The 20,134-nt window shown below is 38.3% G+C and overlaps 2 protein-coding genes across 3 annotated transcripts in view; one reads left to right on the top strand and one right to left on the bottom strand.

The window, feature by feature from the left end:
• METTL9 (methyltransferase 9, His-X-His N1(pi)-histidine) overlaps positions 1–17,380 on the top strand; it is a 45,167-nt gene extending 27,787 nt beyond the window's left edge. The window contains exon 5 of the mRNA XM_019922010.3: positions 15,129–17,380. Coding sequence (XP_019777569.1) covers positions 15,129–15,331 — 203 coding nt within the window. The 3' untranslated portion in view covers positions 15,332–17,380. The remainder of the gene's footprint in view (positions 1–15,128) is intronic.
• On the bottom strand, positions 2,533–13,123 carry IGSF6 (immunoglobulin superfamily member 6). 2 transcript variants are annotated; one of them, XM_019922012.3, is made up of 7 exons: positions 13,040–13,123; positions 9,320–9,676; positions 6,813–6,919; positions 6,660–6,680; positions 6,108–6,155; positions 5,678–5,758; positions 2,533–4,141 (listed from the first exon to the last, which is right to left on the bottom strand). In XM_019922012.3, the coding sequence occupies exons 1-7, from the start codon at positions 13,104–13,106 to the stop codon at positions 4,082–4,084; spliced, it is 741 nt and encodes a 246-aa protein (XP_019777571.2). In that variant the 5' UTR covers positions 13,107–13,123; the 3' UTR covers positions 2,533–4,081. The 2 variants fall into 2 exon arrangements, with proteins under 2 accessions (XP_019777571.2, XP_019777572.2); XM_019922013.3 differs by lacking the exon at positions 6,660–6,680.
• Positions 17,381–20,134: the final 2,754 nt, after the last annotated feature.

Raw genomic sequence — 20,134 nt, 5'->3', positions numbered from 1 at the left:
CATGTTGTCTCAACTGGCTCTCCCATCATATTTTAGAGTGGATATTATGCATACACAGACAAGCAGTTGTTTTTTGTGTGTGTGTGTGTGTGTGTACCAGTTTTGTAACCATTTACCTTATTGGATTATTTTAGTGTGTCCAGTAGTCTTCAGCATTGATTCTCTTGGGTTTTTTAAAATACAGTTATAGCATCTGCAGATGGTTTTAATACTTCCTTCTCATTTTTAGACTTTTTTTTTTTTTGGTACAAGTGAATTTGTAGTTATTTCCAGAAAATGTTAAAGAAAAAAATGGTGGAAATTTTTGCTTTGTTTTTTACCTTAATGAAAAAATACTTTAAATATGATTCTGTCTTTTGGCTTGAGATTGCTGTTTGGCTTGAGATACATATTTTTTAAAAATCCTATTTTATTAAGAGCTTAAAAAAATCAGGAATCAATGTTGAATTTGCCACCTGTGTTTTCAACATCTATAGAGATAGGGTTTTTCTCCATTGGCTTATTAAATTAATAGTACTTTTCTAATACATATCCACTCTTGCATCTCTGGGCTTAGGCAGAATAGTCTTGTATGTACCACTAGATTGTATTTACAAAAACTCTAAATAAAAATATTAGCATTAATATTATTGAAAAATGATAGTCGGTCTGATCTGATCTTTTATTTGGAGGATGTTATCTTTGTCATGTTTTGGTATCAATGTTCTGCTGGTTTTGTAAAAAATAATTTCTGAGTTCTTTCTAATGCTCTGGAACAGTTTAAATAGCATTATGGTTATCCGCTTTTGGAAATTTGGTAGAATTCTCCTGTGAAACCAGCTAAGCCTGTGGGTTTTGAGAGGTAGCCACTGGCAACTTTCTCACTTTCTTTCAGGGTCATTGTTCAGATTAAATTAGACATGTTAAGTCTTAAAGTTCCCATCAGTCTAAATAGAAATAAGCTAGACTCTGGCCAGACTGCTTTGTTGAAAGAGCATGGGCTTTGAGGGCTGACCTGTTTTGAAACAGGGGTCATCCCTTATTACCTGAGCCTCTCATTAAGCTTAGTGTTTCATCTGTAAAAATGGGGCTAATACCTACCTTGAGGTTTGTTGTGAAGATTAAATAACGTAATTTAAAGGATAGTGCCCAACCTTGTCTATCTCAGTATTGGTATTTGATACACATTAGATTTTTTCATTCCATCCTATTCCGTTACTTTGCTTTTATTTGTAGCTTCATTGATCAGATTTGTTCACAGTTCTTCACTTTGAAGTATTTGTCAATGTTTTTGCATTTTAACTTGGTCTCAGAATCTGTACCTTTTCCATCGGTTTATGTGACTTGACTCCACAGACACTTAACTATATGCCTATTAGCCCAGGGCTTCAGACTCTCTCAGGTCTTATATAGTAGAGAGAAAGAAATGACTTATTCTGAAAATCTCGTTTACACCTTTTGGTATGTGGGTTTAAGTGCTCTTGTCTAGAGGGTAGGGTGTATAGACACTAGAACCATGTCTGTCCATTTTCGTCTTCAAGTTGTTTTAATATTATTTTCTTTTCATTGTCTTGGGAAATATAAATCTAAACAGAAGGCTATAGCTTAATCCTTTCCAGTGAAAATTCTGGATGCTCACATAGCAGGAAAATTAATGTTAGGGATCCAGTGAACAGTCCTTATGAAGAGGGGTGAGGATCAATGGCTAGAGAGTGAAGTGTGCTTCATATCTTAGTTGAAATGCTGAAAAAATATTTTTCTATAGAAACATCGTTCAATTGCATTCATATAAAGGCATTTAAGAGCCTACTATGTACCAGGCAGTGCTAGGCAGTAGAAATAAAAAGAAATGAGACATGTGCTTCTAGTTTTAAAATACTTACAGAATAGTTCAGAAGGTGTAAACAGACAATGGCAGGATAGTCTGATAAGAAACATGACAGAGTACTATCGGTTTAGAGAAGGAAAGATCCATTAACTGCTAGGGAAGTTTTCATGTAGGTGACATTCGACCTGTTTGTATCTGTGGAGCATTTTACCAGGCAGAGGGAATGGCATGTGCAAAAAAGCATGAAGATGTGAACAAGGTGGGGTTCACAGGCGAGGACAAGTTCAGTGAGACCCAAGGATAGCATGCAAAAGAGGCCTTTGGTTGCATAATAGTATAGCACTCAATAAATATTGTTGGCTACATGGATGGATAAAAGAATGAATATTCTATATACATCAGGCGCTCATATATGACCTCAGGGAATATAACTACTTGGAAAAGTGTATTCCAAATTTTAGCTTAAAAATCAATCTTTGAAACACAGTCTTTGGTTGTATTGGCAAAGATTTAATCTGAATCAAATATGAATTTGTCTTAGGGATTTTGTTTCCTTGTTAGTTACACAAAGAACAGTATATTTTCAGCCCTGAAAGTACCAAGTAATGATTCTCAGAAACGAAAAGGAAATGATCGAATCCAACACTTCTTCTATTCACCTAGATGGTGTTTGTGGTTAGTGGTTTGGAAGTTCATTTATTTCAGCCAGGCCAGTGGTCTCAAAGTGGAGGGAGTACACAAGACAATTTATTTTGGGATATAAGAAGAAAATATTAACATTTTTATTTATATTACTTTTAATGCCCATTGTTTAATTTCTATTTTTGTGTATACACATATACACACATAAGTGTATATGCACACACTATATAAATCACACACACGCACTCACACGTATATACATCCTACACACAAATAAAATGAGGTTATGTGCTCCCCTCTCTCCCCTTTCCATTTTTCCTGGCACATGTGATTAGAAAGGTTAGAGATTACTGATTTAAACCATTAGTACAAAACGCTTTCAAGGGATCTTAAAATATTCTAAACTTTGATCTGGGTTTTAAAAATAAGAATACATCTCATTTTATACCAGCTTAAGAGAAGCACTTTAATGAAATAAACATAATAGGTTGTAATTCATGTTTAGTAATGAACATATACTTGTAGGTACTTTAAATAGATTTTTTTTTACACAGAAGTAACTTTCAGAGAACAATTCATAACATGTTTTCTTAGTGAGATGGTAATGAGTGCCATAAACATCCTTGCTGTATACCCAGTCCCTTACCTAACATTTCCCTCCTAAGTTGGTTAAAAATCAACATTGCAACGGACAATACAAAACTATATACTTAGTATGATCCCAGCTATGTATAAAGTGTAGGTTTGTGTAAGTGTGTATGTATGTGCACATATGTATATTTGTGTGTGTGTGTGTGTAATACAATGACTAATTAAAAGAGAAAAAAAAATCAGTATTGCAAGGGCATTGTCAGGAACAGTGCATTGCCGAATCCTTCCCTGGTGCTGCTGTTTGGCACGAGACTGACATCTAGAGTCGGATGTGGCTTATTTGTTCTGAGGTTTTTTCTGGTTGAACTTTTCTGCTTTGGATTTTCTGTATATAAGTTATTGTATTCTTACTCTATATTCTATTCTGGTCTCACTTTTTGTTGGTAGCATGATGTAAGTTATTTTGCATACCCTGGTAGGAAAATGTGCACTATACCATTGCCCCATTGCAGTACCAGAGGAAATAATTTTTGCTACAAAATACTTCTCAAGGTGATTTTTTCTAACTCAAATTTTGCCACTCTCCTTCCTCCCTCCATCCTCCTTCCCTGCCAACTTAGTCTAACTGGCCCATCACTTCTACACACCGTAAAGACAGTTCTTCCATGCAAGACTGAGGCACGTGGTGTGGCTTCAAATCTTCTTCAGGGCAACAGTCATCGTGTGGTGCACCTCATATGTTGAGTGAAACAAATAAAGGATATATGCTGTAATTGAAAGTTTTTGAAGAGGTTTGACTGCTTAGAATTCTCCTAGCAAATTAGGAAAGTATTTTTCAGTTGCATTTTGTTGGGCTTTAGTATTGTGATAATTACTCTTAGTAATAGTTTCCTTATACTCTGACATTCTTCTTGTAGCCAGTTGACTTTTCCGTTTACTTTAAATTGTTTTTAAAAAAACCCTGATCAGTGTATGTCCATTGACACTTGCATAACTTCTGGAGTTGGATTTTCAGTGACTTAATTGAAAATCAGAAGATTTCTATGGTCTTTCATAGTTAGAAGGTGCTCTTCCATTTTCATAAGTGTTGTCTTTCTCCTGCTGCAATAGTAAATAATAAGCCATATTTTAAGTTATGTAACCAATAACGCCACGCTACAAGCAACATATAAACTACAGTGCCATCTTGCATTCTGGGTCCTAAATACCCTTCCAGTAACCTTAAAGGTCCAGTTACCATTTTCCCTTTATTTGGAGTAAGATGTGGGAACTGAAGAATAATTTTCTTGTTCAGATGCCATTGTCAAAGCCCTGGCTTAGAGCTTTAAAATTCCTACTTCCAGGCCTGTCTTCAGGCCATTTACCTTGGTCTCTTTGCTGAAAAAGGTGCCCCAGCATCAATAAGAAAAGAGTGTGAACAGGCATTTATAGTTATTCGGAGTGACATCTTAGGTAATTAGGCCACTTCTTCATGTGTTTATATATACATTGAAGGATGAAGTGACCACGTAGATGATATTCTTTCCTGGATGAAAATCCTTTTCAGAAATCGGACTTTAAAAAACACACTTCAGGGGGCTTCCCTGGTGGCGCAGTGGTCAAGAATCCGCCTGCCAATGCAGGGGACACGGGTTCGAGCCTTGGTCTGGGGAGATCCCACATGTCGCGGAGCAACTAAGCCCGTGCGCCATAACTACTGAGCCTGCACTCTAGAGCCCATGAACCACAAATACTGAGCCTGCGTGCCGCAACTACTGAAGCCTGTGTGCCTAGAGCCCATGCTCCGCAACAAGAGAAGCCACTCAATGAGAAGCCCGTGCATCGCCACGAAGAGTAGCCCCCGCTTGCCGCAGCTAGAGAAAGCCCGCGCGCAGCATCAAAGACCCCATGCAGCCAAAAATAAATAAATTAAAAACAAAACAAAGCAAAACCCTCCCCACACCTCATATCAGAATTCTGTTTCATGTGGCCTCATGGCTGCTGTTTAAGAAGAAAATATCTTTCCTAGTATATAAGTTCATTATTTTGTATACATTTTAATTTAAATCTGAGCAGTTTGATCATGCATCATGGAAACCATCTGCTCTGCTGGCTCTAAAACAATGTCTTGTTTGAAAAACCTGTTTATATAGGACTTTAAAGAAACACTATCAGAATGTATTGTAATCAATATAGATGTATTCTTTCTATGACTACAACCCCAAAGACTGAAAAAAACCTCCTTTCTTATTTTTATTAGCTGTATCTTTTTTAATGTGAACAAGTAAGTTTTCTATATAATTTGATCCACAGATGTTTGCAACATCTACTTAATGCTTACTACTGCATGCAAGATACAATACAAAGTAGCTTTCAACCCACAAAAGCATCCTCGTCTGTACTGAAAACATTGCCTGTATCCAATGTGTTTCTGAAAGATTTCATGTCACTAAGATGCCAGCCTGGTGTCTATTGAATATTGCATCAGATGACCTTTGTTATGTATTTATCAAAGCAAGTTCTATATAAAAATGCATTTTGTGAAAATCCTCTTTCAGACGTTTGTAAAGGAAGACTTGGTTATCGATAGGTTGTTGGCAGCTTAGTTGTTTTTAGTTAAACATATGCTTTATATCTTTTTTGATATTTTACACTTACAGGTTGTTGGTTTGTTTCCATGTGTCTCTTCGTATATAGTTCTTGAGCAATTTCCTGAAAAATACGCCGAGCACTCTTTTTCTATAAATACAAATAAGAAAAAAATGTATCTGTCTCAGGAATAAAAGCAGTGATTATTGCACATCATCTCAGCCTTTTCTTTCTTTATTGCCACCAGTCTCAGAAACTACCCCGCCCAACACATCTATACCTAGTTAACTCTTGTATTTTGAGTATAGTAAGTAGAATTTATGATTGAGAACTATCAATTTACCACATATGTTACCATTATCATTTTTCTCAACAATAGGAAACAGTATCTGTGGTTGCAAGTTGTTCTTTGATGATGTTCTGAGTTTCTTAAATTATTTTGGATTTGAAGTAGTTACAACCACAATTCGAAAGATATTTTACAAGCATTGGTCTGTACCTTTTGTGAATCTTCTGTTTCTTTCTTTCTTAGAGTGTTAGATTTTGACTGTCAAGAAGAAAAGGAGAATCTTATAAGACACTTTATGTACTCAAAACAGTTGTGGCAGAGATCTCATACCATAATAAGGTTAAACTAACTTAATATTTAAATGGTAATGCAGTAAGAGTTAATAATTTTCATGTCATTTCTGAGATGCTTTATTAATAAAATAGCTCAAACTGATTGTAGGATTTATAGTAATCCTAATATAACATACACATCCCCCCTCTTGTAGCATGTGAATAGCCAGAAGATAGTCTTTCTCAAAATCTTTAGGCCTTTTAAAGATATTTAAAGGCAGTTTCTAATCTCTTTTAACTTTTTTTTGCTCTTAAAGATTGTTCTTAGCCCTTTCATACCTCCCCCACCAGCGGAAAGTAGCATGTGTATGATGGTTATAAAGAAGGGTCTCTTATTCCCATATTACTGGGTTTTAAAAAGAAAACCCTGTAAATTGTGTACTCTGGTTAATAATTTCAGTGATGAAAATTTTTGCTTTCTTCTACAGACCTCTTCTGCAGGTGGTATTTCCTGCAAATGCAAAGGAAGATATTAATTAGATGAGCTATTTCTGAGGCTCCCGACATGTGGAGAGATGGAAATTATTTCCTTATGATAATATTCAAGGCCATAGGGACATCTAATGCAAGAAATTTGACTTACTTTGGTGAGGACGATGAAGTACACGAATACACCAGTGACGTAGATAGACAGCAGTGATAAGAGGGCCGTCAGGAGACTCTGCAATTCCTTGCTGAGAGCCTTCCTGTCTTTGTTAATTACAGATACAGAAAGAACCACAGTCACTATTGAAGCATATTATTGCAAATATATGTATAAAGTATAATCAAAACTACATGTTAGAGGTGAAACATTAACTTATTCTATTTGGCTATTCATATAAAAATTTATTCAGGGTCTCTTGATTCAGAAAGTACTCAAGTATATGATATAGTTAAAGCCAGTTCATTAGTTCTTTAAATGTATTATGCCCAACATGTTATTCATTTTTAAAACTTAAAATTTAAAAAAATTCAATTAATTACTTGTCATAATGCTAAGTATCACTTTTTATATAAAGTTTTGCTGAAAGTTAGATAAACATTAAGAGTTTGTTCAAGGGTGTTTAAAGTTTCTTTTAGTAGATATGATGTACAAGTGTCACCAAGAGTCTGTTTATGGAGTTAAGATACTTTCCCATGTGTATTTATAACCTTGAACTGTTTAGTACACATAGCTGAACAGTGCAGTTCTCTAAGAACCTGAGAAGGCCGTACATTGAGACTTTAGTGCTCACTGCATGCTTAAAAGACAGGCATTGTTATATGTGCCCCTTATTTCTAATAAAGTTCTGGAAGTGGATTTATTGAATCCGTTTGCACATTCTGAATTTCTCCCTCCTTGCAGGAAGTGTCCTGTGCCCTAGGTAGTGAAGAAGTAACACACCACGTCTTCAAGTACCTGAGTATTTGAAATACAAAATCCATTTAGATTTATAATTGTTATCTGAATAACTTGTACTTTTCAACTAAATATCCCATAGATGCTTATCGTGTGAACTCAGTTTATACAACATACATTTTTCTTGTGAAACTAACAAATCAACCATATCTGTAAAACTTAAAAAGTTTCAAGTGTGAAATTAGGAGCTCTGTAGAAAAGGAAGTTGCCATGTCTATCTTAGTGGTACTTTCATTCCTGTTCCTCAAGAAGAATGTTTCTTCACGTAAGCTTGCAGGTTTGAAACCTTCATCTCTTTACAAACCATTTTTCTTCTGTCTAGTATTTTTTATAGAAGACGAATGCATGCAGTGAGATATACAGATCTCCAAAGCGGTTGTGTTTGTTTTAATACCTATAGCTAATGTTTATTGAGCACTTGCTATGAACCAGGCACCATTAAAAGTGCTTTATGTGTATTAATGCATTTATAATTTACCTTACAGGTGAGAATAAACTAAGGTTAAATGACAGTGGAATATCAAAAGGCCATTAGAGCACCAAAGCAGGGGTTAAAATACAGGACCATCTGGGCTCCTCAAAGTCCTGTTTTAAAACCAAAAGGCTGGCTAATTTGAGTTTACGTTTTAATGATCTCAGTGCTCATCTTACCAGAGTTTTTTTTTTTTTTTTTTTTTTAAAGAAGATGTTGGGGGTAGGAGTTTGTTAATTAATTTTATTATTTATTTTTGCTGTGTTGGGTCTTCGTTTCTGTGCAAGGGTTTTCTCTAGTTTTGGCAAGCGGGGGCCACTCTTCAACGCGGTGCGTGGGCCTCTCACTTATTGCGGCCTCTCTTGTTGCAGAGCACAGGCTCCAGACGCGCAGGCTCAGTAGTTGTGGCTCACGGGCCTAGTTGCTCCGCGGCATGTGGGATCTTCCCAGACCAGGGCTCGAACCCGTGTCCCCTGCGTTAGCAGGCAGATTCTCAACCACGGCGCCACCAGGGAAGCCCATACCAGAGTTTCTTTAAAGACGAGAGGTCTGAAAAAAAGCACGAAGTTGCTGCCCTTCTTTTCCTTCCCCCAGAATCACGTGAAGCTTTTCCTCTGAAATTTCTTAATTTCTTAATTTATAGAACTTAGCTAGGCTCCGTGTCCTCACTTGCATGAGGAAATTGTCATGGATTTTAGTAAATCTCAAGAAGCCAGGGCCACACCGACCTTTTTTCTGTTCCTTATCTATGCAGAAGGGGTAGGGTCAGGGATCCCCCAGTGGCTTCACCTAAAATTTGTGTTTATTCTCCATAATGCATTTTTTTTTTCTGGGTCCAATTTATTGATCGCTTTCGCTTCTCCAGTGTTTTGTTCTAGATGGTGCAATACCAGACTAGATACTGACAAGGCTGTCAGTTAATCATCACATTTCAATCAGTGTAACATACAAAAGGAGGATATAGTTGGTCAGCCTTTGCCAGTAAAGTCTGGACATGGAAAGAGAATATAGCACCCACATAACCCTGACTCTGCGTCTGTGGAGGCTGGGAGATGGTGTCAGAGGAGTTCTTGAATCCAGACTTCATGTTAGCTTGTGTGCAGGTCACACTCTTCACTGGCTCGGGTACTAAGTTATCAAATTTACCTCATAATCTCTGCATATAAGTATTGTGATGCATTTCGGGGGCAGAGCAGAACGCAGTGTTCTTGACTAACCTCTTAAAGTCTTGACTAACCTCTTACCACCAGCACAGTCCCTCCTCCCGTCCGCTTAGCTCTCGGTTCCTTTGAACTGGGAAAGGCTATTCCACAGATGTAGATTGCGCTGTCATTGAAAGCCAGCCTGTTTACAGTGAGGGCAACTTGGTTTTGTGCCAGATTCACAAGTGTGAATTTGTCTGTCTCATCTCTGCATCCATCCAAGCACAGGTTCTCGGGCTGGAGAGCGCCATAGCGAAACCACAGGCTTGTTGGTCGCTCTGCAGGGCACCCCGCGGTGGAGAAAGAGCACTGCATGGTCACAGCCTTTTGAGTGTAGTCCACTTCAAGGGAAGGTGGTTGAACCACCGAGACGGTACAGTTGCTCGCGGCACCTGCAGGAGGAAGCAGGTGAGCCTGTTTAGTGGGCCTCTCACCTCCCTTTGTGCTTCCGTTTTATTGACATTTTGGGGTGAAGAATCGTTGAAAGCCATTGCTTTCTTTTTCTTCCCTCACTCCCAGCACAGACAAGACTGTAAAAGTAGACACTGGTGACAGTATTTTATAATAACTATAAATGGGGTATAACCTTTAAAAATTGTGAGGTTGTACACCTGTAACTTACATAACATTGTACATCAACTTTACTTCAATTAAAAAAATTTGAGACTAAAAAAAAAAAGTAGACACTGGTATTCCTCACTTTTCCTAACTCTCCGAGTTTCCTAACCTCAGCCTGCTGTTGTGCAGTGATGTCTGGTACTTGAGGGCAGCCCCAGAGAGGTCCCGGGAATCTGCATTATCATGAGCGGAGGTGACAGCAGATCCAGAGTCAGAAGTTCGGGGTCCACATGTACACTTGTGGTGTACGTACAAGCTTTCCTCTGACCTCCCTATGCAGATCACTTACTCTCTCAGGACCCGTTTCCTCATCCGTACCCCCTGGCCTCACAGGAGTGTTGTATTCAATGTGGTAATAGGTATCAAAGCCCTTCATGCAAATGTCACGCCCACTGATTGAGCACATGGGCAGTAGGGATTTGGGGGGGGCCTTGTGGCAGTTGTGATTGCTAGGAATTCATGACAATTTACAGTTGTTCTTTTATGAGTCTAGTTGTCCCAGTGGGAAACATTATAAAAGGCAAGATGTACATCTGGGAAAATGTAGCCCGGGCTCAGCCTACAGGGTCTTTGATTACTGAGCAGAGGCCTGATGAGCTGGCCGGGCCGCAGCCCAGCAAGTTGGATTTCTTCCTGGCACTTGTACGTTGCTTTGTAGTCTCTTGTAGCTTTCATCTATTTGATGAGAGTGTAGCTCCTGGAGCACACACTTTAGTTGGGATCCTAGCTCTGCCAGTTCCTAGTTCTCTGGTCTGTTTCCTCATTAGCAAAATGGGGATAGTATTGTGCACCTCATGAGTTTAGCGGGAAGTTTAAGTGAGGCCATGTATGCATAAGGAGTATTTACTTACCTAAGTCTTAGTAAGTATTTAATAAAAGGTAGCTATTTCTGCTGCCACCATTATTCCATTAATGGGCAGTGTCATATGCCCATTTTAGAGATAATTGTGGACATCTCAGCAATGTGTTAGCAGGGCCGGGGTTAGATATCCAGTCGAGTGCTCTCTCCACCATGTCCTGCTGGGTCAGGCCAAGGTGGGGACCTGTTGGGTCCCTACTTTGGCCTTCTGTCTAATCCCAGGCATGTGAAGCTGGAAAGCTGCTCAGGTGTTTATAAATGGGAAGACCTCCCCTCAACCCTTTTGGGATCAAGGGAGGGGCTCTATGTGAAATAGTATTGGTTGAGACAAATTGGAATTTTTGCATGTTTTTAGTCTGACTTTGCCTGGTTATATGTTTCCATGTGGTCTTATTTGTCTGACTTTGTCCTTGGCTACTGTAAACGAAATTGAAAGGTAATCCAAGTGGTCTGATGTAAGTTTCAGACGAGCTTTTTGTCACCTAACGTTTTTGTTATAGGTCCTGACCCAGAACAGAAGAATTAAAACTAGAATCATGGTATCTGTGATGCAGGTCTGTTCTCACCATGTTTTAATTTTAGCATTTGTACAATTGAAGACGAGCTGGGAGCTTTTTAGCAACCTGATAAATGTAAACCAGATGAGAGGGTAAAGTCACTTGGAGAAGACCAGGCTTCCTACTTCTTCAGCTGAGGGACTTAGCTTCACTCCTAAGTCTGATAACTGTAAGCACAGGTCTCCTACCCAGACTCAGTCACCTTAGAAGTAAAGAAACGCTTTACAAGGTATAGTGATCATTATGTATGGAAACTTGAAATGGAAGTGGGCCTACCAAGCCACAAAGTTAACCAGCAGTGTCCCAGTGTCAGGTCCTCTGTCACATAGAGTTTTTAACAGGGAAGCTGCCTTTTAACATTTTTTTTGGAGAGCTAGTGCTCCAGGGTAAAATAAATATTTGCAACTTTGGAGTTTCATATATCTGCTCATTTCTGACTATTGCCTGAGAAGGGAGAAAACCAGTTGCAGTGGTTTCCTGTGAGAGCGCAGACTGTGAGGACACTGCTGCCCCTTCCCCCATGCTGTGAAGCAACATCTTAGTGAAAAAAGGGAAGTTTGGACGATATGTCACACTGCAGCCCACTCCTTGAAAGATTTCTCTTTAAGAACTCCCACATTCTGTAGGATTTTTTTTAAAAAAAAATCTGAAAAGGTTGAAAGTTTATCTTCTTAGTGGAGGGAATAAAAAAAGATTACTATTTTTGAAGACCAAGCTAGAAAATACATAGAAAATTAATTTTTTGACACTTTCTAAAAAAAGCCTCTTTGGAAAATTTCGAACATACGCAGAAGTAGTCGACCAGCACAGTAACTTCTGTGCCGTCACCTGACTTCAACCCAATGTTGTTTCACCTCTTCTCCCTACTTGCTCCTTCAGTCCTGTGTTATTTTAGGGCAAATTCCAGATATTTTATCTGCACATCTTTCAAAATATATCTTTAAAAGATAAGAATTCTTTAAAATAATACTAATTAAAATATATTAAAAGTAATATATACATATTAGGGAAAAAAAGACTATAACTGAAAGTAGAAGCAAAAAAATCACCCATAGTCCTTTCATCACCCCCACCAAAATCACTGTTAACATTTTAATATATTTCTTGACAGATGAGAAAAAAATCATTTTAAGGGCTTTTGCTCCCTTTCCTGCCCTATGACCCAAACTTTGTGGGCAAATCTGAGATTATTAGATTTATTAGAACTATGGTGAGATTATTAGAACTGTGATGTAGGAAACTCTTTCATAGAGAAAAAAACAGGTATAGGCATCCATATATTATGAGATGATTCTTCAAGGAAGGAGCCATTGCAGTTGTTTTTTTAAATGACAAGTACTTTAATTTATAGAAATTCAGCTTTTCTGAAGCACTGTTCTTTAAAAATATTCAAGTATTGTTTAGTGCAGAGTGAGTTCACCTGTATGGGAACTGAATTGTTGATTACTAACATGTGATTTTACGAATATTTTCAACCCTTTGGTGAGGTGCCCTTCTCTACAGCTGCATAAGAGCAAAGGACATTTTCAGTGTTAATATGAAATTTTTTCTCAGCGATTTTTTTTTATTACCTGTTTGAGAAAAAAAATTTATCACCTTAGACAATTTCCATAATGTTATACATTTAAAAATTAATCTGTAGGGGCTTAAAATATAAATGAATTAGGCAAAAAGTAGCAATTGATTTAAATAAAATGGAGGGAAAAATAAAAGAACCTTACCGACATGAAATAGAATCAGATTGAGTTCCAGACCGAGAATGATTTTGCCTCTGTTCACAGTCTTCATTTCTGTGTGTATGTGTGACGTGGTTGGCGGGATTGTGTATTTGAAGAGAGTTGGCTTTTTTTTTTTTAAAGAAAGGAAGAACCAAAGAGAGGAACTCTTATTAAGGAACCATAATCAGGAACTTTTTGAAATTGTGTAAAGATTGTTTGTAATCCAGTTTCACCATTGCAAGTTGAGATTTTAGCCTAGAGCACACTTCTAAATGTTCATATGTTCACATTTTTCTTGGATTTTACAAACCCTCGAAAGTGTTAGATGTTTTGAGTGAGATTTTGATTTACACGTGGTGCATATTCTCAGGATGTATTGTTTGACGGATAATTCGTACTTTAAATTTCTAGAGCAGTTCAGTCGCTGGTCTTGGGGCATCTAATTTGTGCTTAGTGCTGGGCCAGTAACTTCTGGAAATGGAGGAGAAGCAGAAGGAAGTGTCTTCACGTAGAGGCAAGAGAAAAATTAGTGAACGGTACATCAGAGTACAATGAAGAAATAAGTTGTGTACCATTAACTAGCTGTGCCCCAGTTTGTGTGACCCCTTTTATTGTGCTGTGAAACAACTGTGTGGAATCTCTGTCATCCCCAGCCCCTTGGGGGCTTCAGCAGTCAGGTTCTTTGTAAGCAACAGAAAATGACTTGGGCTGACTTAAGCAAAGGGTAATTTACTGAAAGGATTTGGGGTAGCTCAGCGAGTCACTGGAAGGACTGGAGAGTCGTGTGTGGGGGTCTACACACAAGACACATGTCCCAAAACATACTATAAAACTGATCCAAAGAGCACACTGCCGCCGCCGAGCACTAGATGCTGCAGCTGGACCAAAGCCTGTCGGTAGTACCGCCCAACGCTGCCCAGCTGCTTGGTCTCACGCCACCGCTCCGCCTCCCCAGAGAACGAGCCTCATGTCCCCACTTCTCTGGGTCACTAGCTCCTCCTTCCAGGTCTCAGGTGAGTGTTTCTGAGCTTAGGTCGTGTGCCAGTGCCTTAGCTGCAAGAAAGGCAGGGAAAGCTGCTTCCCCAGGCTTTGTCTTCCACCAGGAAGAGGGTGCTGGGCCACTGAAAAGAGCGAAAAATCTTCCCACTGTACTGTTTGTACTCTTGGCACCTGTTGATTATATTTTGTCATTTACGGAAAGTTATTCTCAGTCTGAATTTAGTAACGCTTTTAGTATTATTGTGTTTTTTCCATCATCATAGCATCTAAAAGCACCCCCAAATTTATATATACTATTGTGTGTGTGTGTGTGTGTGTCTGTAGTCAGTGCTTGGTATGTGTGTGAACTTGAAGACCTTTTCTAGCCCCCCAGTATCTGGGCATCTGATGCTCATGGGTTTGGGAATGACTAACATAACATAGACTTCAGTCACTATTCCAAGAAGTGCTGGATTGATTCATCCATTCTAGTGTGTTAACCACTCTCTGGTTCTGGAGCTTAACTTTTATGAAATTGTTCTGGAAAGTTAGAGAGTGGATTGACCTCCCTTGAAAAAGATACTGAATGATCTGTTTTTATAAATTAAAACCTTCATTAGCCTATTTTTATTTTCAGCCTGATAAACCTCTCTAGTTAATATGTTGCATAATTTTACTACACTAGTGGCATTTTCTAGCATTTATCCAAAACCGTCTTTCAAGTTTTACGTGTTACTCTCTGCTTCAATATTCCAGTGTTTAATCAGCAGTTTTCCAAACCTATTAACCATTACACACCAGTCAGTCTGAGGGAGGGTGATGTCCAAAACTGTCAGAGAAAATAGTAGTGTGGGCTTTGGGTCCAGTTAAACCAGGGATTATGTTTCTGCCCCAGTGTTCATGAACCTTGTAGGCTGGGGCATGTGCTTCAGTTCTCCTAAGTCTGTACTTCCTCTCTTTGTCCTACTGCTGGGTCACCTGGGAGATGATTCCTCAAAGCACCCAGTGCTTGGCACATACCAAGTCCTTAGCAAATATTGTTCTTCCCCTCTTCCCTCTTTAAATAACTTGTTTGTTCAAGAATTTAACTTAATGTTTTTATTTGTTTTAGTAGGTGGCAAGTGGGATAAACCATCAGAAATTTTGGAAATCAAGGGACAGAATTGGGAAGAACAAGTGAATAGTCTGCCTGAAGTTTTCAGAAAAGCTGGTTTTGTTATCGAAGCTTTCACTAGACTGCCATACCTGTGTGAAGGTGACATGTATAATGACTACTACGTTCTGGATGACGCTGTCTTTGTTCTCAAACCCGTATAAACACGTGGAGCTTGAAATTTTCACAGTCCACCCCAAGAATGTATGCTCCGGAAGAGGGTCTGCGTTCTCAATTATGCGAAGGGAGGACCTTTGGGGACTGCCATTCTAAATATCATGTAGGAATTTTAAAAGCCAAAATACTAATTATTTCTTTGTAGTGTGTAAAAGGAATGTTTTTAAAAAACAAAAACCCAACTCTTTGAGGACTTTTATTAACTCTTTACTCAGTAATGCAGGTCACACTCCGATTATGGAAGATATTTTTTATACTTAATTGCAGTAGGGACTCATTCCCAGGCAAAGCAATAGTCATGACTTCACATGGAACCAATAAATATGGATTGTTTTTAATAAAATGAAGACTGGCAATAAAACTGTCCATCCAGTTGCAAATATTGGTTATAGGGTATAGCCACTGATACTCTTTCATGTTTAGAAATTCTATCATTATTCAAGAAAATGTTTTTAATCATGCTAATAAACTTTTTTGGAGATGACTTTGGCATCATGTTTGAGTTAATATAAGGCTTCCCTAGCATCTGTCATTGCTTTGGCTTCAGGGGTACCCGAATAGTAGCAGTATGTGAAGGATGCAGTTGACTTGAATGTGCGGTGAAGGAAGGCTTGAGACGGGGGTGGGGTGCTTACTGCAAGGTGTGGTGAACATAGGCAACCCAGACGAACCCTCAGAACAACCTCATTCAGATACAGTACTTCGAGGACCACTCTCACTCCCTAACTCATGTTGTTTTCGGAAGTGCGGAACACTGGATTCTGACTTTGTGGTAGCTTCTGTCCTACATTCAGAATTTTGTTTTTTCCGGACAGTCTCAGGTTCTCAGCATTGAAACATTCAGTTTTGTCTTCTGACAAAAATGCAACCTAAAAATGTTTTAATTCAGCTTCTTACTCTGTACTTGTATACATCTTTCCCAGAACTCGGCTCTTTCGAAATCCTTAACTGAGTTTATCGAAATCCTTGACTGAGTTTAGAGTTTGCCAAGAGTGTGGTTTGAGGAAACCATGTCAGACTCATGCATTCTAGAATCAGCAAGTACCTCCAACTATATATCCAGAAGTGTTGCAATGAGGAACTCATTAGCAAGATCAATAGCCATTATGGATGTTACAAAGAGCAGAGCACTTAACCCAGAATCTAAAATCTCAGTAATAACAGATGCCAATTTGAGATCGTGGCTATTAATATGTTATTCTCACAACTTTATTTCTTTTGTCAGCCAGGTGTTTCATTAAATATTCTCATTCATATGCTCATAGAAGTTATCAGATCAGCACATTTACTGCAACACCTGGGTGTAAAGGAGAATTAAATCCTTGAGAAGAATGACTTTATTATTCATTGAGAACAGCATTCCCATGTCCTCACACCAATATCTTCCAATGTTATTGTGTAGTCATAAGAGTTGGGTTATGTGATTTATGCAAAAGTGTTATTGGTGTGTTCTAATGCTTTTTTCCAGGAATTCAAATAAGTGAAGTGCAAATACTTAGCACCTTAGATTGTAAAAATAGAGGAAATGAGTAAACTTAATGTAGTTCGTGTACAGTTGAGTTTTGCTTCTTTATAAACTGTCATCATCAGGGGTTACTATTTAGACTGCCGAACAAGAGTGCAAGAGTGACGGATGTTCAAAGAGGCAGGCTGCTCCAAAGTGTTTCATAGCCTTGAAATCCAGAATTAATTTGAGAGTCTATTTGAAAAACACACACCTCATTCTTTAGCCCCCAAATCAGAGAAAGCACAGACATTAATTTATTTCAAAGGTAAAAATACTTTCTCAAAATCTGAGGTTCTCTGAAAGCCAGCTTCTCAAAAGTGCGTTTTTTTTTTTTTTTTTGGTGAAAATTTAAACCAGCAAATCCGCTCACATTTTGTGCCTGGTCTTGAAAGTCTTGATGGTGTGTCACCATTCCACTAGATGGCAGTGTTGCTTACTGAGTGTCGATGGCTGTTTTTTTCCCTAAATGGAGTCATGTTTTTTCTTTTTTCTCCCCCAAATACAATAAACTGCCTTCTTGTCTACACCATTCCTGTGTAAGTGCTTCATATCAAGTTAAGGTTGTACTAGAGGAATTAAGAAGAGCTCTATTTGTGGTCAAAGCAAGCTAACCAGTTGACCTTAAAGGTCACAGAGAAAGGAAATGCAAGCTGCACCTGTGAGTCAAAGCTCTTTGCATCTGCAGTTGTAAGCCCCTTGAGTGTTGAGACTACTGATTTCAGGGAAGGGAAGGGAAGAAGACACAATGGCCTTAGTCATTTCTCCCTTGTGCAGAGTTGTTAAGAGAGACAGTGTATTTTCTACCCTTCTCAATGTCGCATCAGTTTTTACACAGTTGACCTTTAACAGAAAAGAAGCTGGGCTGGGAAATAAAGTAAAACTTAGCTGTTTCAAGTCATCTTTCTGAGTAAAGCTTTGTTTTCACTTAGTTCCGAGTATAGTATTTAAATAGACTTATAATGAAGCAAGGTGCTTTCATCAATTGCTTCCCGCTGCTTGGTTACTGATAAAAGTATTTCATGATCTTTTTTCTCTAAAAGCTACAGCACCTTCAACAGGGGCTTCTAGTGGCTAAAGTGACCTACTATGTTTGTGCAGATGCCTAAGTACCCCCCAAATAAACTTTTTTCCAATGCACCCATGTTGCAGCTGGAAGCTGGTGGACTGAGCTAGGGTTGTCCAGGCTGAGTTGTGCTGCCTAGGAGTCCACTGAGCACAACCCTGGGCTCGCAATTGACTTGAAACAACCAGGATGCTCACTAAGCCACAACTTATCAAAGATAGAAAATCATGAATTGGCAGAAGGAAGTTCACACTGTGTCCATGCTAATCTAAGATCTAAGTGAAAAAATGCACCCAGGATCATTAAGGAAATACTACCGCAATATAAAATTCAACAGCCTGCCTTTTTGCAAGTAGTGGATGATGAGACAATAGCTGGGCAACAGTGAACAGCACAAGAAAAACAATTTCATATCTACCGTAGCTATGTAGGTGTTCATATGTTTTGCTGCTTACCTTTATCAATTCTAATACATTTGTATTGTCTGTCTTCTATGTAGGAGTTGATTCTAACTTCTTTTTAGTTGTCACTTGCTTTTTAAAATTTTATTTTAAAATGAACTTTTATTTTGGAATAATGTTAGGTTTCAAGAAACCTTGCAAAGATAGTACAGAGAGTTCCTGTATACCCTTAACCCCCTAACGTTATCTTGCATAGAAGCCACGGTATGTTTGTCTAAACTAAGAAATTAACATCAGTACACTACTATTAAGTAAGCTACTGACCATTGCAATTTTGCCCATGTTTCCATTAATGACCTTTTTTCTGTTCTAGGAGCCAATTCAGCATACCACATCCCATTTAGTTGCTTACTTTTTAAATTGTTAGTGTTTACTGACACAGTACCATTATTTATCTTTTCCTTTCAATTTTTTTATTGTAAAAAGCACATGAAATTTACCATCTTAACCATTTTTAGGTGTTCAGTTCAGTGGTATTCCGTACATTCATATTGTGCAACCATCGCCACTATCCATTTTTACTCTTTTCATTTTGCAAAACTGAAACTCTGTACCTGTTAAACACTAACTCCCCATTCCCTCTTCGCCCCCAGCCCCTGGCAATCACTGTCCTACTTCCTATGAATTTGGCGCTTCTCGGTAACTCATATAAGTAGAATCATACAATATTTGTCCTTTTGTGACTGGCTTATTTCACTTAGCACAATGATCTCAAGGTTCATCCATATTGTAGCATGTGTCAGCATTTCTTCCCTTTTTTTTTTTTGGCTGTGCTGCGCGGCATGTGGGATCTTAGTTCCCCAACCAGGGATCGAACCCACAGCGCCTGCAGTGGAAGCAGGGAGTCTTAACTGCTGGACCACCAGGGAAGTCCCTCTTCCCTTTTTAAAGTTGAGTAATATTCCATTGTATGTATTTTGCTTATCCATTCATCTGTCAATGGACACCCGGGTTACTTCCACCTTTTTGTTATTGAGAATAATAACAAAATGCTGCTATGAACATGGGTGTACAAATAATCTGTTTGAGTCACTGTTTTCACTTCTTTCGGGTATATACCCAGAAGTGGAATTGCTGGATCAGATGGTAATTCTATGTTTAATTTTTTGAGGAATTGCCATATTGTTTTCCACAGTGGCTGCACCATTTTACATTCCCACCAACGGTGCACAAGGGTTCCAATTTCTCCATATCCTCCCTAACACTTGTAATTTTGTATTTGTCTTGATAGTAGCCATTCAGTGGATATGAGGTGGTTTTGCGTTTCCTTGATGATTTGTTTTTACAGTACAATTTGTACAGCATTGGGTTTCATTTACTAGTAACTTGCACTTTATAGCTTGCTATCTATATTGATATCAATGAATTGGAATCAGTGTCCACTGATACCAAAGTACTTCTTTTTAGTTATGAAATTTCATACTTTTGGAAAATTAGGAGAATATTATTACATAACTGGAACTTAAGATTTCCCTCTGGATTTTAGAGTCAATATGCTGTATTCACATGAATTAAATACTAGTGTATTTTTGATGCAAAGCCATTTAAAAATTACTTTCAGTAAGTGTAAAATGAAAAGTAAAGATCCCCTTTCTCCACCCCCAAATAAATGAGCATGTGAAACTGGAATGTCTTATTACAGACCTGCATTTCTTAAATTCTGGAAAATAATTAAGAACAGGTAGAATGCCCAAATGCTGTTTTCTTATATCCTGTTCAGGAGTCAACACAGAATATGGGTTTTAAATGCCTTTGAACC

The sequence above is a fragment of the Tursiops truncatus genome, chromosome 15, assembly GCF_011762595.2.
Source record: "Tursiops truncatus isolate mTurTru1 chromosome 15, mTurTru1.mat.Y, whole genome shotgun sequence".
Taxonomy (NCBI): domain Eukaryota; kingdom Metazoa; phylum Chordata; class Mammalia; order Artiodactyla; family Delphinidae; genus Tursiops; species Tursiops truncatus.
This window is presented reverse-complemented; position numbering and strand designations above follow the sequence as displayed.

What these genes read in the sequence shown, in the direction of transcription:
- IGSF6 (XM_019922012.3), bottom strand. Translation starts at nt 13,106, where the DNA reads ATGAAGACTGTGAACAGAGGCAAAATCATTCTCGGTCTGGAACTCAAT. An exon ending in AAACAGAAGATTCACAAAAG is followed by an intron (nt 5,759 to 6,107) that starts GTACAGACCAAT and finishes TTGTATTTATAG; the next exon opens with AAAAAGAGTGCTCGGCGTAT. An exon ending in TGGAAACAAACCAACAACCT is followed by an intron (nt 4,142 to 5,677) that starts GTAAGTGTAAAA and finishes TTACTATTGCAG; the next exon opens with CAGGAGAAAGACAACACTTA.